Consider the following 13,316-nt stretch of genomic DNA (forward strand, 5'->3'; position numbering starts at 1 on the left):
TGGAAGATTTCAGAATTTTATAGCTACATTTCTGGATGAAATTTACTTGGGATTCTTCCCCCATTAGCCTCCTCTATATTTGCACAATCTTCTCTGTCTCATTTTCAAATTAATTGTATGATTTCCTGAAATAGACTATTCAGCCTATTTATACATTTGACTCAGAGCTAAATAGTTACCGGGTTGTTAATTGAAGCTCTAGCTTCTGGTCATATTACTTTCATTTTTAGGTTTCTCAAATATTCCAATTTTTATTCTTTGATTTTATTTTAGCTACCTTTGTTTTCCTTTGATCAAGATCACTCTATTCTCTAAAATGTATACATTTTACCTCTTAAAAAAGAAACTCCAGGGACAATGAGGTGGGGCAATGGATAAAGCACCAGTCCTGAAGTCAGGAGGACCTGAGTTCAAATGTGACCTCAGATACTTAACTCTTCCTAGCTGTGTCACCCTGGGCAAGTCACTTAACCCAATTTGCCTCAGTCAAAAAAACCAAAACAAAACAACCCCAGTGAATTTTACAGATTCTTGTATATCTTTAATCTCTTATTTTTGCTTTTGTTTCTTTCAATGATTTTATTTTCATCTTTATTGTTGCTAGCTTTTTCACAATTTTTCATAACCGAATCACTCTAAGTAGTCTTACATTGCAACTTTTATGGCATATTATTTTCAGGATTAAAACCCTCCAACAATAGTTCATCTTTTTTTTTTTTTTGTCAAATTACATTTTTTTGTTTATTCATTATTTTAGTCAATCTCTTTTTTTCTATGTGAATTTTTTTGTGTTTTGATTAAAAAAATTTTTTTTGGCACATTTATTGCTCTTTTTGAGGTGACAAAAGAGGTTTTTGGGTTCATAAAAAACATTTACTTTGTCAACGGTATATATATATTTTTTATTTATACTAATATATATTAATATAAATCTTAGCAGAAGAATGTATTTCTTTAGTAATTAAAAAAGCCAAGGATTCCTAAATATGATGATTGCTTGGATAATACAGATTATTTAGAATATTTTGAAAAAAAGTTTCTATTAGTTTCTGCTTGGAAAATTCTTTTTATAAATCCAATGTATATTTATTGCTGTGTTCAGTTATCTTGGTAGCTGGTACTGAAACAACTACCCTCAAAGCTCTTGTGGTTCTACTCAATGATTATTGGATTAGAAGTAAGAATATGGCAAAATGAAAATAGTCATTGGATTGGAGTAAAAGATCTGAATGAGAATCCTGGATCTGCTAACAATTATTTGTGTAGACTTTGCCTTGCTTGCCTACAATTCCAAGACAAAAAGCAAACAAACAAAAAACCAAATTAAAAAAAACAACAACAAACCTCCCAACAATTTGTCTATAAAGAGGAAGTCTGGTAAATTTTAATTTCCTTTTATCTCATAGAAATTCTTTTCTTCTTGGACTATGCTAAACTGTAGTAAGCTGTCATAAAACTGGATCCAAAATCCTTAATACTGAAACTAGTAGTTGTCATTTAAGTTATGGCTTAATGCACCTTTCATTTCTAAATTCTATTATCATTTCCCTGAGTCTCCATATTCTATCTCCTAGGACTGACTTTTTTCACCTGATTTATTTTCCCCAGAGGGAAAACTGACAACATCCAAGAATGTCAATATGCATATATGTATAGCGACCAAATTTTAGGAGACAGAAAACATATCTAATATGAATTAATTACAATTATAAGCCTATATATATAGACTTTGAATTGTAATTTTGGATAATATTGACATCCAAAAATGTAATATGCATATATATAGTGACGAAATTTTAGAAGACAAGAGAACACATCTAATATGGAAAAAATTACAGTTCCAAGCCTAATATATATATGTGTGAGTGTGAGTGTGTGTGTGTGTGTGTGTGTGTGTGTGTGTGTGTACAGACTCTTTCCCTCCTGGTATGTGCTAACTATCACACAATTGGATACAACAATCAATACTGAAACTGGTATTTTTCATGTAGGCTATGATCCCAATGTCCTTTTTCTTTTGGTTTGGGGAAAATCATAAATTACCTTAGGAAGAAGAGCTTCACTTTGAGAACTGAATTTCCTCCTCCAGTTTCTTCTTCAGTTTTTCTCATACTTCAATTTTGCCAATAGTGACATGCCTTTAAGCTCAGAACAGAATCTTTCATTCAATTATCATTCAATACACATTTATTGAGCACTCATCTACAAGACACTGTGATAAAACTTAGTCTTTATTATTTTTAAAAATTTTGAGATTAGCTTTTTATTTTTAAAATACATGTAAAAATAGTTTTTGACACCCTTACAAAACTTTGTGAGTCAAATTTTTCACCTTCCATTCCCCCCACTCCTCTACCCTAGGCAGCAAGTAATCCAACATAGGTTAAACATGTGCAATTCTTCTAAATATATCTCCACATTTATCATGCTATAGAAGAAAAATCAGATCAAAAAGAAAAAAAAAAGAGAAAAAAGTAAGCAAATAGCAACAACAGCAAAAGTGAAAATGCAGATAGCTCTCTCCATTGCAAGTCTATTGGAGCTGGCCTGAATCAACTCATTGAAAAGAACTATGTCCATCAAAATCGATCATCACATAATCTTGTTGCTGTGTACAATGTTCTCCTAGTTCTCCTCACTTCACTTAGCATCAGTTCATGTAAGGGCTCCAGATCTTTTCTAAGATACTTCTGCTGATTGTTTGTTATAGAATAATACTATTCCATAGTCCATATTCATATACCATAACTTATTCAACCATTCTCCACCGATGGGCATCCATTCAGTTTCCAGTTTCTTGCCACTTCAAAAAGGGCTGCCACAAACATTTTTGCACGGTCCTTTCCCTTCTTTTATGATCTCTTTGGGATAGAGACCAAGTGGAGACAATATTGCATCAAAAGGTATGCATAGTTTCATAGCCCTTTGGGCATAGTTTGGACCTTCTTCTAAATCAGGTTCCTTAATGTTCAGAAAGAGAAACATCTTCATAATATCCTACTTGATATCAGATTATTTCAAAGGGGAGCAGAAGTAAACAAACCATCATTTTTTGCCATTTTAGTTCTTTTTTCCTTTGAAGATATTGTAATTATCCTTAAGTTGTGATTGGCTCCGAGGACTAAGGACTGGGCCACTGATGTTGTTTCTTGGTCACCTGAGTATAAAACAGTCACAAGGAGCTCCATCTCAGCCATGAAACTTTGACTGTCAGACTTAGTAGCATGATCAACACCAGGAAGCTGTATTCTACTGAATCAAGCCAATGTTCTTTTTTTTCCCCTGATTACACATGTATATTAACTTTTAAAATATACATGTCTTTATGAATTATGTTAGGAAAGAAAAATCAGAACAATGGGAAAAACCATGAGAGAGAGAAAAAAAAATAACAGAAAAAAAAGTGAACATTCAATCTCCACAGTTATTTTTCTGGATGCCAATGGCGTTTTCTATACAAAATTTATTGGGATTGCTTTGGATCAATCCAGTGTTCTTGATGAATATTCTTGTTGAATATCTTTTCTCTCTTATAATTAAGTGGATTTCCTTATGTTAACTGTTTAATGTTCCATGGCAATCATTTCTTTTCAATCTCGAATCTCAGCTACCAGGCATAAGTCATGCTATTCATAGAGATGTACCTAGATGCCCTTTGAGTGAATTTTAAATTGTGAGAGCTAGAGCATAGGCTTCCAGAGGGATAGTAGGGTTAATTAGACCAAGAATAATGGATTTGTTGTTGTCCATTTGTTTCAAACATGTTTCACTCTTCGTGACCCCATTTAGCGTTTTCTTAGTAAGATAGTGGCATAGTTTGTTCTTTCTCCAGATCATTTTACAGATGAATTACAGAATTACTGAGGTAAATGGGGTAAATGTGTTATTCAGGATAATACACTTATTAAGTGTATGAGTCCAAGATTTGAACTCATAAAAGAGCCCAGTACTATATGCATTGGGATGACACCTAGATGCCAGAATCAAGAGGAAAGGAGTTCAAATTTCACTTCTATGTACAAACTGTATATAGTCTAATAGTTACTTCAACTCTATGAGCTTCAGTTTCCTTCTCTGTAAAATGTAGGAGTTGAATTAGATAAGCTAGGGACTTTCTAACTTTAAATGCTGTGATTTTAGGAAGGCTTTTCTAGGTTGGCTGTCACTCATTAAGAAACTGAAGTTGTATTCTCCAAAGAAGAACTATAATACTATTTCCCCCTACTCTTTTTCTCTTACCCTACTATCATGTCTTGAATTGATTTGAAGACAGAAGATAAAAACAGAGATGGAGACACAGACAATAGAAATAAAGAAAAAAGGGAGGCAGATACAAATAGAGTGACAGAAACAGGGAAAAAGACAGAGATAGACAGATACTCAACAGATACTGGAATTCTAATTCCTAGCCTTATGCTTTCAGCATCATCTCTCTCCTTTCCCCACCTCCCCCTTTGTGAGGAGTCCAATCTGCATCTGTCAATTGTGCCCGGGAGGAAATGAGCATCCACTCAGTCATTTCTTGCCTTCCTGAATTACTTAGGGAGTAGTGAGAGGTGGGCATGAATATTTTATTTAAAAAGCCATGAGAAATCCCACATTTTGCTTCTTTGAGTAAATTAGAAATTGTAGTTAAAAAAAGAAAAAGCTGTTACCATCATTGGGTGAGAGCACTCATGTTATTTAGGCCTAGCTAGTTAGTTATATCAGTAAAGCAAGAGAATTAGAATCTTAAATCACAGCTGTTATTCCACAGGGCAGGAAACATCAGCTCAGAGGCAGAGCTATATCTGTCTTTGTTGGACTCCACATAGGAACATTTGGCTTTTGCTATAAGGTATCTGTGGAAGGATAACCTGGGTCTTCCCTTTGTAGCATGTGGAAACCTTTCTCTTTTTCTTTGAAATTTTGCAATTTTTCCTATACTTATATCCCAGGCCTGCTTTCATTCCTTATTAATCATACATTATCTCAGGGAGTGTTCTTGGAAGTTTCCTCTTTTTCTGGGCACATTGTTTCCCTTCTACTACTTACATCTTAGTCCTGGGCCCTCCCTTGGTTGTTTTCCCATTTCTAATTTCCCTACTACCAGATTTCATAATGGAGTGGCTTAGGGAATTTTTCACAAAAGCTTTGTTTAATATATCTTGTCAAGTCATTTTTTCCTTCAGCATTGTGAAAACATTTTCAGATCATATCATATGAGGATCACTGCACAAGGTACGCTTTGATGAAGATATGTTAAAGCTCTTTAGTATTTACAATAATAAATGATGACAGTAATGAATAAATATTGATAGCTTACAGAGTAAGGGAATCATAATGAAGACATGTTAGAGCTCTTTAATATCCACAACAATAAATAATGATAGTAACTAATAAGTAATGATAGCTTACAGAGTCATCACCTAGATGGAGATTTCCTTGATTCTTTTCAATATAAAGAAGAAAAATCTCTTCTTAAACTTTTCTTAAAAACAGGTAAACAAAAGTTCTATGAAGAGGCAAAAGTCAAAAGTTGTTGCAAGGAGTGATGGTGGCAATACTATGATAGTTCACTGGGTTAAAAAATTTTAAAAGCATTATCTTCATATATGTATAAATATTTATATGCACTATGTTTATGTGTACATATCTACATATCTATATATGTATATGAGAGGCAGCATGACATAGTCAGAAAAGTTTCTCTTTAAGTTCTGATTCTGACACGTATTGTTTGTAGCGCTCTGAGCAAGTCACTAACTCAATGTCCTGGGTGACCTTTAAGGATTTACAATTATAGATCCTAATGCTAAAACTAGAGTATGAGAGGAGAGAATAATGGAAAAATCAATCTGGAAAAATAAGTTTGGGGAAAGTTGAAAAAGATTTTCAATTCCAAAGTGAAAAGTTTGTAATTTATCTTAACAGCAATAGGGAGCCACCAGAGCTTCTTGAGCATGGTCATACATGCTTTAGGAATGCTACTTTGATACCTGTGTAGAGAATAGGTTAAAGAAGGGAGAGATCAGAGGCAAGAAGACCAATCAGAAGGTTATTTCAGTAATCCAGATGAGATGCGACAGAATAAGAGCTCCAAATGGGATGTATTAGATCAGGGTCTTCTTAGAATATATTGAAATCAGATGTCAATTTTAGGCCTAGCCACTGGCATCATTATCATTTCAGTATTTGTTAATCCTTATTTCTATAGTCATCTTCATCTTTTTCTCCCAGAAACTTTTATTTCTTATAGAAGAAATAGATGAAGGTCAGCCTAGGGAAATGAATCTCCAGAGAGAGCCAAGAATAAAAGTCTCTATATAAATCTCTTAAACCATAATGTTATAGTTGGAGAGAGTTATGTCAAGACCAGAATGTTGTGAAGATAAATCAGCAAACTTAAATGCACATATGTGGTTAAAGAGAGGGAAGTATTGAAGATAAATTTAAGGTCGTTAACTTGTGACTGCAAAGATTGTAATGCTTTAGACTAAAATATGGAAGTTAATAAGAGGGCTGAGTCTGATGTGGGGGAGGATATGAATTATGTTCTGGACATGTTGAATTTGTAATATTTGTTGGGTAACCAGGCAGAGATGTCCAGCAGATAGTTGATAAGGCACTACAAAAGCTCAGGAGAGAGACGATAACTAGACATGTATATTTAGGAGTCATTTTCATAAAGATGATAGTTGAATCTATGGGAGCTGATGAAAAGAAAAGAAAAGACAAGAGAAATGAGAAAGGAAGACAAGGGAAGGGAAAGAGAAGGAAAGAAGAAAGCAGAGAGGAAAGAGAAGAGAACATGAAAGGAGAGGAGGAAAAAAGGGGAGAAGAGAGGAAAGGAGAAGAAAGAAGAGGAGAAGAAAAGGGAGAAGAGGAGAATAGAAGAGAGGAGAAGAGAGGATGGAAAGGGAGAAAAGAGAAGACAAAATCTCGTAGTTAAAAGCTGGAATGAGTGATTATGAAAAGGAGCAACTAGAGAAATGGAAAAAAATCTAGGAAAGAGCAGTAACATGAATACTCAGGAGAATATTATGAGGAGGAATTGGAAAACAAATAGCAGTAACAAATACTGCAGAGAGACCAAAAAAAAGAAAGAAAGAAAAAGAAAAGAAAGAAAAGGGTGAAATTAGAGAAAAAATCATCATATTTAACTAAGAGATCATTGTTAACTTGGGTGAAAAAGATTTCAGTGGAATTGTGGAATTAGAAGCCAGATTTCAGGTTAGGAACATTCTTTTCCTCTTACTTTTTGAGCTTTTCTTCCTCCTTCTCTATAATAATATACACCTTTTCTTTCTTTTACTGAGGTGCTAAAAAAGAGCTTGGGATTGTGGGAAGGAGGAGAGATGCTCTCTTCAACCCTTAATACCTTTTTGGGAAAGATGAAAAAGACTAGTCTTTGTCATCTACTCCCTTTATGATCCTAAGCCAATTACTTTACTTTTCCATATCTCTATTTACTCATCAATGAAATGAGCAGTTTGAAAGACAAGAGATTATGTGGTGTAGTAGTTAATATGTGGGATCTGGGAAAAAAAACTCAAATAAACATGGATTCATATCCTGCCATGATAAGATGGGTCATCAGCAACTCACTTAAATTTTCTCATCTGTAAAAGGGGAACAAAAGTTATAGTACTACCTCAAAAGGTTGTATCGAGGATCAAATAATATGTATGTAAAGCACTTTGCATATCTTACAGTGTTATGTAGATGTTAGCAATTTTATGATTATTTCTAAAGGTAGAAAAATGGTTCATATGTAATACACACAAATAGCAGTTATCATGTTTTCTTCGAGAAGGGATATTTTCCCCATGTCTTTCAAACACTGCTTTTAAAGAATTCCTGAACAGTGAGTGAGCAGTCTTATGAATAAAACATAGCACCAATAAAAAAAATGGATATATAAATGAATAATTTATTATCAGATGTGGAAAAAAATGAATACTGGCCAAACAAATTTGCCAGCCAGGGGATGATTCTTTATCTTTGTTTATCAATAATTGCATTTCTGAGGAGATAACCATGGATGCAAAGAGTATCTTTGATGCCTTTTTTTATTTACAATAATATTGCTTTAAGGACAACTTTAGTCAAAGTCATTTTGACTATTATAAATTCCCAGATGAACTACAAAGAATCTATGAAGAAAGACAAATCCAGAGAAAGAACTGATAAATAGAACAATGTATAGAATGATTTTACATGTATATGTGTGATTATACACATATTTGTTCTAATAGTAGCCACCTCTAGGGTGGGGGGAAGGGAAAAAAGGGAAAAATTTATATAATAACTTTATTATATATTTAAAAGGAATAGCAAATTGTACAGAATGGATTTACAGTTTCGCATACAATCATCTATTAAAATACTATATTATATTATGGAAATGCTTGTTTTATTCTATAAATTAAAAAAATGGATCTGCTTCAGGATTTATTCATGTTGCATCTATATTGTTTCATTACCTTATCAGGTATATAGGAAAATGACCAATAAATTTTGTGTCTATTCTTTACTGAAACATACAAAATAAAGAAATTAGAAAATATCTGGGGAGTGAAAAGGGAAGAAAGGATGGGCTGTTGTAGCAATGTAGACTTCCTAGAGACAAGTTGGTTGTGGTTATTATGAGTTCTAATCCTACTCCCTTCCTACATTCAATTAACATAACCTAATTTCCCTGTCATTTCCTGTAATTCAGCTCCTCTTAATTCTTTGGTAAGCAGGAGCACAGAAGTATGTCACTGAAACTCTTGCTTTTAAAACATTTTGCCAACTCAAAGGGCTCTTAAATGTAATTGATGGTTACAAAACAGCTTTCTCCATCATTAGGATTCATAAATGTTTAACATTCAAAATGGACTAGACAAATTCATTTTTTGGCACTTTATACAATTAACCAAGCAACATGAAACCAAAGTGAAACACTAGGAAGCAAAGACCACTTGACTACCCAAAGGGAAAGTTAACAGAAAGTCAGATTCCCTGGAAAAATTGCTCCAAATAAGTACAGAAAGGACAAGTCATTTATATATTGCTTCTATTAAGTACTAAACACTTTATATAATTAAACCCATTTGATTCCCCAAATCACTATAGGTTCTATAAGCATTATAGGTTAGAAAAATGAAGTTAAGTTACACAAGTGCTGTAGCAAATATCAGGGGTAGGACTGGAGGCCAGGTTTATTTATTTCAAATAGAGAACTTGCTTCTGTTTCATTCTTGTAACAAAAGAAAATATGCAAGCAATCTTTCCCAGAAAGTTTTAAAATCTGTTGGTACCTTCTCTTGGCCAGTTTTGGGGAAGGCACAACAGGTTGTTTCAGTCGTGTCCAACTCTTCCTGATCCAAATTGGGGACTTCTTGGCAAAGATGCTGAAATGGTTTGCTATTTCCTTTTAACCCCTCTTAACAACAGGCAACTCATTACAGACTAGTACCACTTTTAAAAATTCTCAGGGTACCTAGATGGTGCAATGGTTAGAACACCAGGAATCAGGATAATTTGAGTTCAAATCCAGTCCTAGACATTTTTATCAGTTGCCTCCTCTGTAAAATGAGCTGGAAAAGAAAATGGCAATCCACTTCAGTATTTTTGTCAAAAAAACCCCCCAAATTGGGTCAGGAAGAGTAGAACACAACTGGGGAAAAAAAAAGACTGAACAACTATAGAAACTTAATTTAAAGGAATGTTACCCAAGAACCCTCTCCCTCCCCTCCTTTGTCCTGCTTCCCCAGCTTCCATCTGACTCGTCTCTCCCTTCAGTTGATTCGGAGTTGTTACTTCATAAGTATTCCAAATCAGAGTGCATTTAGGCAATAGATGTTTATTTTCCAAAATATATTCTAACATTTGAATCTATGGGAGCTGATGAAAAAAGAAAAGAGAAGAGGAATAAGGAAGGAAGATGAGGGAGGAGAAAGAGAAGGAAAGAGGAAAGCAGAGGAGAATGGAAGGAATGGGAAATCACTATTGGCTTTTTTTTTTTCTTCAGAGGAGGAGCTGCTGTTCAAATGTGACAATTTCTAAGCCTTCTCAGAACTGATTCAAGGCAAACATTTGGTGGGAGCTGTCCTATCTCCATCACCACTCTTCTGAGCAGACTGCCTGTGGCTTCTTAGGCCCTCCGTGCCCACCGGTGACTTAGTTGGATGGATTCTGCGAAATAAGCTGGGGAGATTTTGTAAAGGGTTCCAAGAGGGAAAGAAGAGGTTGTAGATTGAGGGGTAGAGGTGTGACATTGGGCGTTTATTTAGAGAAGGAGAAAGGGGCGTGTCAGGTTACATGAGAATTTCGACTCAGGAAGGAGGTGTGTCTGTTTGTCCTTATGTCCTTCTATTCAGCCCCAACTAGTGGGCAGTCCATGGCTGGATTGGGGGTGTGCTGTGGGAGTGGGATGGGAGGGGGCAGAAGGCGGGGCCTAACGCGTCACTTCGGGATTGTAGTGAGAGGAAGGGCAGAGCCATGCTGCAGCAGCTGCAGTGACAGCAGCGGAAGCTAGAGCTTTGGGGAGTACTGTCCCTGCTCTCCCGGGCTCCAGAGAAGGGTTAGTCCTTTCGGACGAGCCAGTCCATTCGGAGCTCATGGGAAGAGCGCGAGGAGAGGCGGCGTTGTTAGGAGCGATCTCAGCCAGACGTGAGTCTTGCGGTAGGCTAAGCGCGGAGGCAGAAGCCACAGCTGGTGGAGAGGGAAGCGCATCTCGCGCTTCTGGACTGATCTGTGTGGATTCTAAAGCAACGCCCAGTGGGCGCTGGGAAGTGCTGAACCAACCTGAGAGGGACCTAAGAGTCCCAGAGACCAGTTCTAAGAAATCCTGAGACGCGAAGCCAAGCATTTGAACCGGGCATCCTATCCCAGACATCGCGGCGTGTGGAGCCAGGTACCTCAACTGGTGGAGCCCACATCTGCTTTCAGTCTTATAGGAAAGAGAGCGCATAGACAGCTAGGTCAAAGAGAAAGGGGATCGGGAGCCGCACCCTAGGAAGAAAGAAACAGGGAGCTCCATTCAACCACATCTGGTAAGCCAGACCTGCATACGGGCGGCGGGCACCTTGTGGAAGGGCGCACAGCGTAGGAGGCGGCATGCGGGAGGAGACAACCTTGGCGCAGGCGGCTCATAGGGAGGCCCGGGGACCCGAGGAGGAGCAACAGGGTGGGGGAGACTTCTCCGGCGCCGTTGGAGGTGGCGGTGGCTGCTGCAGTAGTGAGCGCCTGGTGATCAACATCTCGGGGCTAAGATTTGAGACACAATTGCGCACACTATCTCTGTTTCCTGACACACTTTTGGGAGACCCCGGTCGCCGAGTCCGCTTCTTTGACCCCTTGCGCAATGAATACTTCTTTGATCGCAACCGGCCCAGCTTCGATGCCATCCTCTACTACTACCAGTCTGGAGGCCGGCTGCGGAGACCGGTCAATGTGCCTCTGGATATCTTCCTGGAGGAGATCCGCTTCTACCAGCTGGGTGAGGAGGCCCTAGAGGCTTTCCGGGAGGATGAAGGCTGCCTTCCAGAGGGTGGTGAGCATCAGAAGCCCTTGCCTTCTCAGCCCTTCAAACGTCAGGTTTGGCTCCTCTTTGAATATCCTGAGAGCTCAGGGCCAGCTAGGGGTATCGCCATTGTCTCCGTACTGGTCATTCTCATCTCTATAGTCATCTTTTGCCTGGAAACACTGCCTCAGTTCCGGCCAGACCCCCGAAGTAGAAGTGATGGTGGTAGGGTAAATTCAGGGGGCCCAGCCCCCAGAGGAAGCCAGGAAGAAGATGAGGGAGACCATTCAGTATACAAACTATTAAATCCCAGTGTCATTGTCCAAGGGGGAGTTGTGTCAGGATCTGGATCATCATCCCAACTGATCCCGCGTGGGAATCCTACAGAGTCTGCCTCTTTCTTCACGGATCCCTTTTTTCTGGTAGAGACCCTCTGCATAGTATGGTTCACGTTTGAACTGCTGGTTCGTTTCTCCGCCTGCCCTAGTAAGCCGGCCTTCTTCCGCAACATCATGAACATCATAGATTTAGTGGCCATCTTCCCTTACTTTATCACATTGGGCACAGAGTTGGTACAACAGCAGGAACAGCAGCCTGGAGGAGGCAGCAGCCAAAATGGGCAGCAGGCGATGTCCCTGGCAATCCTGAGAGTCATACGTCTGGTTCGAGTATTCCGCATCTTCAAACTTTCCCGACACTCTAAAGGTCTCCAAATCTTAGGCAAAACATTGCAGGCCTCCATGAGAGAACTTGGGCTCCTCATCTTTTTTCTTTTCATTGGAGTTATCCTCTTCTCTAGTGCTGTCTACTTTGCTGAGGCAGATGATGATGATTCACTCTTTTCCAGCATCCCTGATGCTTTCTGGTGGGCAGTGGTTACTATGACCACAGTTGGCTATGGGGACATGTATCCCATGACTGTAGGGGGCAAGATTGTGGGATCTCTTTGTGCCATTGCAGGTGTCCTCACCATTGCCCTACCTGTACCGGTAATCGTCTCCAACTTCAACTATTTTTATCATCGTGAAACAGAGCAAGAGGAACAAGGCCAATATACACATGTCACATGTGGGCAGCCTATACCAGATCTGAAAGGAGTGGGTGGGGCACTTGGCAAACCAGATTTCTCTGAGGTTGTCCCAGAACGGAGACCCAGCTACCTTTCTACCCCACACAGGGTTTATGCAGAAAAAAAGATGCTAACAGAAGTTTGATTATTGAGAGGAAGAAGTTGGGGATTGAAGGGAAGGGTGTAATAAAGAACTGTAGTAGTTTTAGATAGTCACTCCCTATCTAGCACCAAGGTCTTCATCATTCCCTCTAACCAGAGTGACCAAATGGCTGAACTGTGAAATGCTATTTCCTGGACCCCTGACTCCAGTGACCACAAGGATGTCTCTTGATATTTAAGATACATGGTATCCTTCCATGGGTGTATCTGATCATTCTTACTTTTCTAACAATTACATGGAATATCTTTTCTCCTTATACTCCCCAAAGACTGATTTCCCCTGCTTTGTCTGTAGTCTCAAAAGAATTAGAACTCCTGGGACTACTTTGGGACTCCAAATCTTAGTTTTCATCTGCTGAATTTCTATCTAAAGGTGGAGGGTCAGGAACAATTCACTTAATCTATTATTTTTATATGGTGCCCTTTGTCATCTATCTACTCAGAAGACCCTGCTTTTAGCATCATGGATCTAACATATCTAATCATCTCTTAAGTGTAGCAAGGATGAAAATTTTCAGGATTTAACTTGACCATTTAGAAGATGTATATACAGGGCAATCTAAAAACCAATAGAATGGTGTGTGTGTGTGTGTG

General features: G+C 38.1%; 1 protein-coding gene across 1 annotated transcript; it reads left to right on the top strand.

Annotated features, from left to right (window-relative positions):
- Nucleotides 1-11,077: 11,077 nt before the first annotated feature.
- On the top strand, nucleotides 11,078-13,308 carry KCNA6 (potassium voltage-gated channel subfamily A member 6). Its single transcript, XM_052001414.1, has one exon. The coding sequence runs from the start codon at nucleotides 11,086-11,088 to the stop codon at nucleotides 12,703-12,705; it is 1,620 nt and encodes a 539-aa protein (XP_051857374.1). The 5' UTR covers nucleotides 11,078-11,085; the 3' UTR covers nucleotides 12,706-13,308.
- Nucleotides 13,309-13,316: the final 8 nt, after the last annotated feature.

The sequence above is a fragment of the Antechinus flavipes genome, chromosome 5 (assembly GCF_016432865.1).
Source record: "Antechinus flavipes isolate AdamAnt ecotype Samford, QLD, Australia chromosome 5, AdamAnt_v2, whole genome shotgun sequence".
Lineage (NCBI taxonomy): Eukaryota > Metazoa > Chordata > Mammalia > Dasyuromorphia > Dasyuridae > Antechinus > Antechinus flavipes.

What these genes read in the sequence shown, in the direction of transcription:
- KCNA6 (XM_052001414.1), top strand. Translation starts at nt 11,086, where the DNA reads ATGCGGGAGGAGACAACCTTGGCGCAGGCGGCTCATAGGGAGGCCCGG.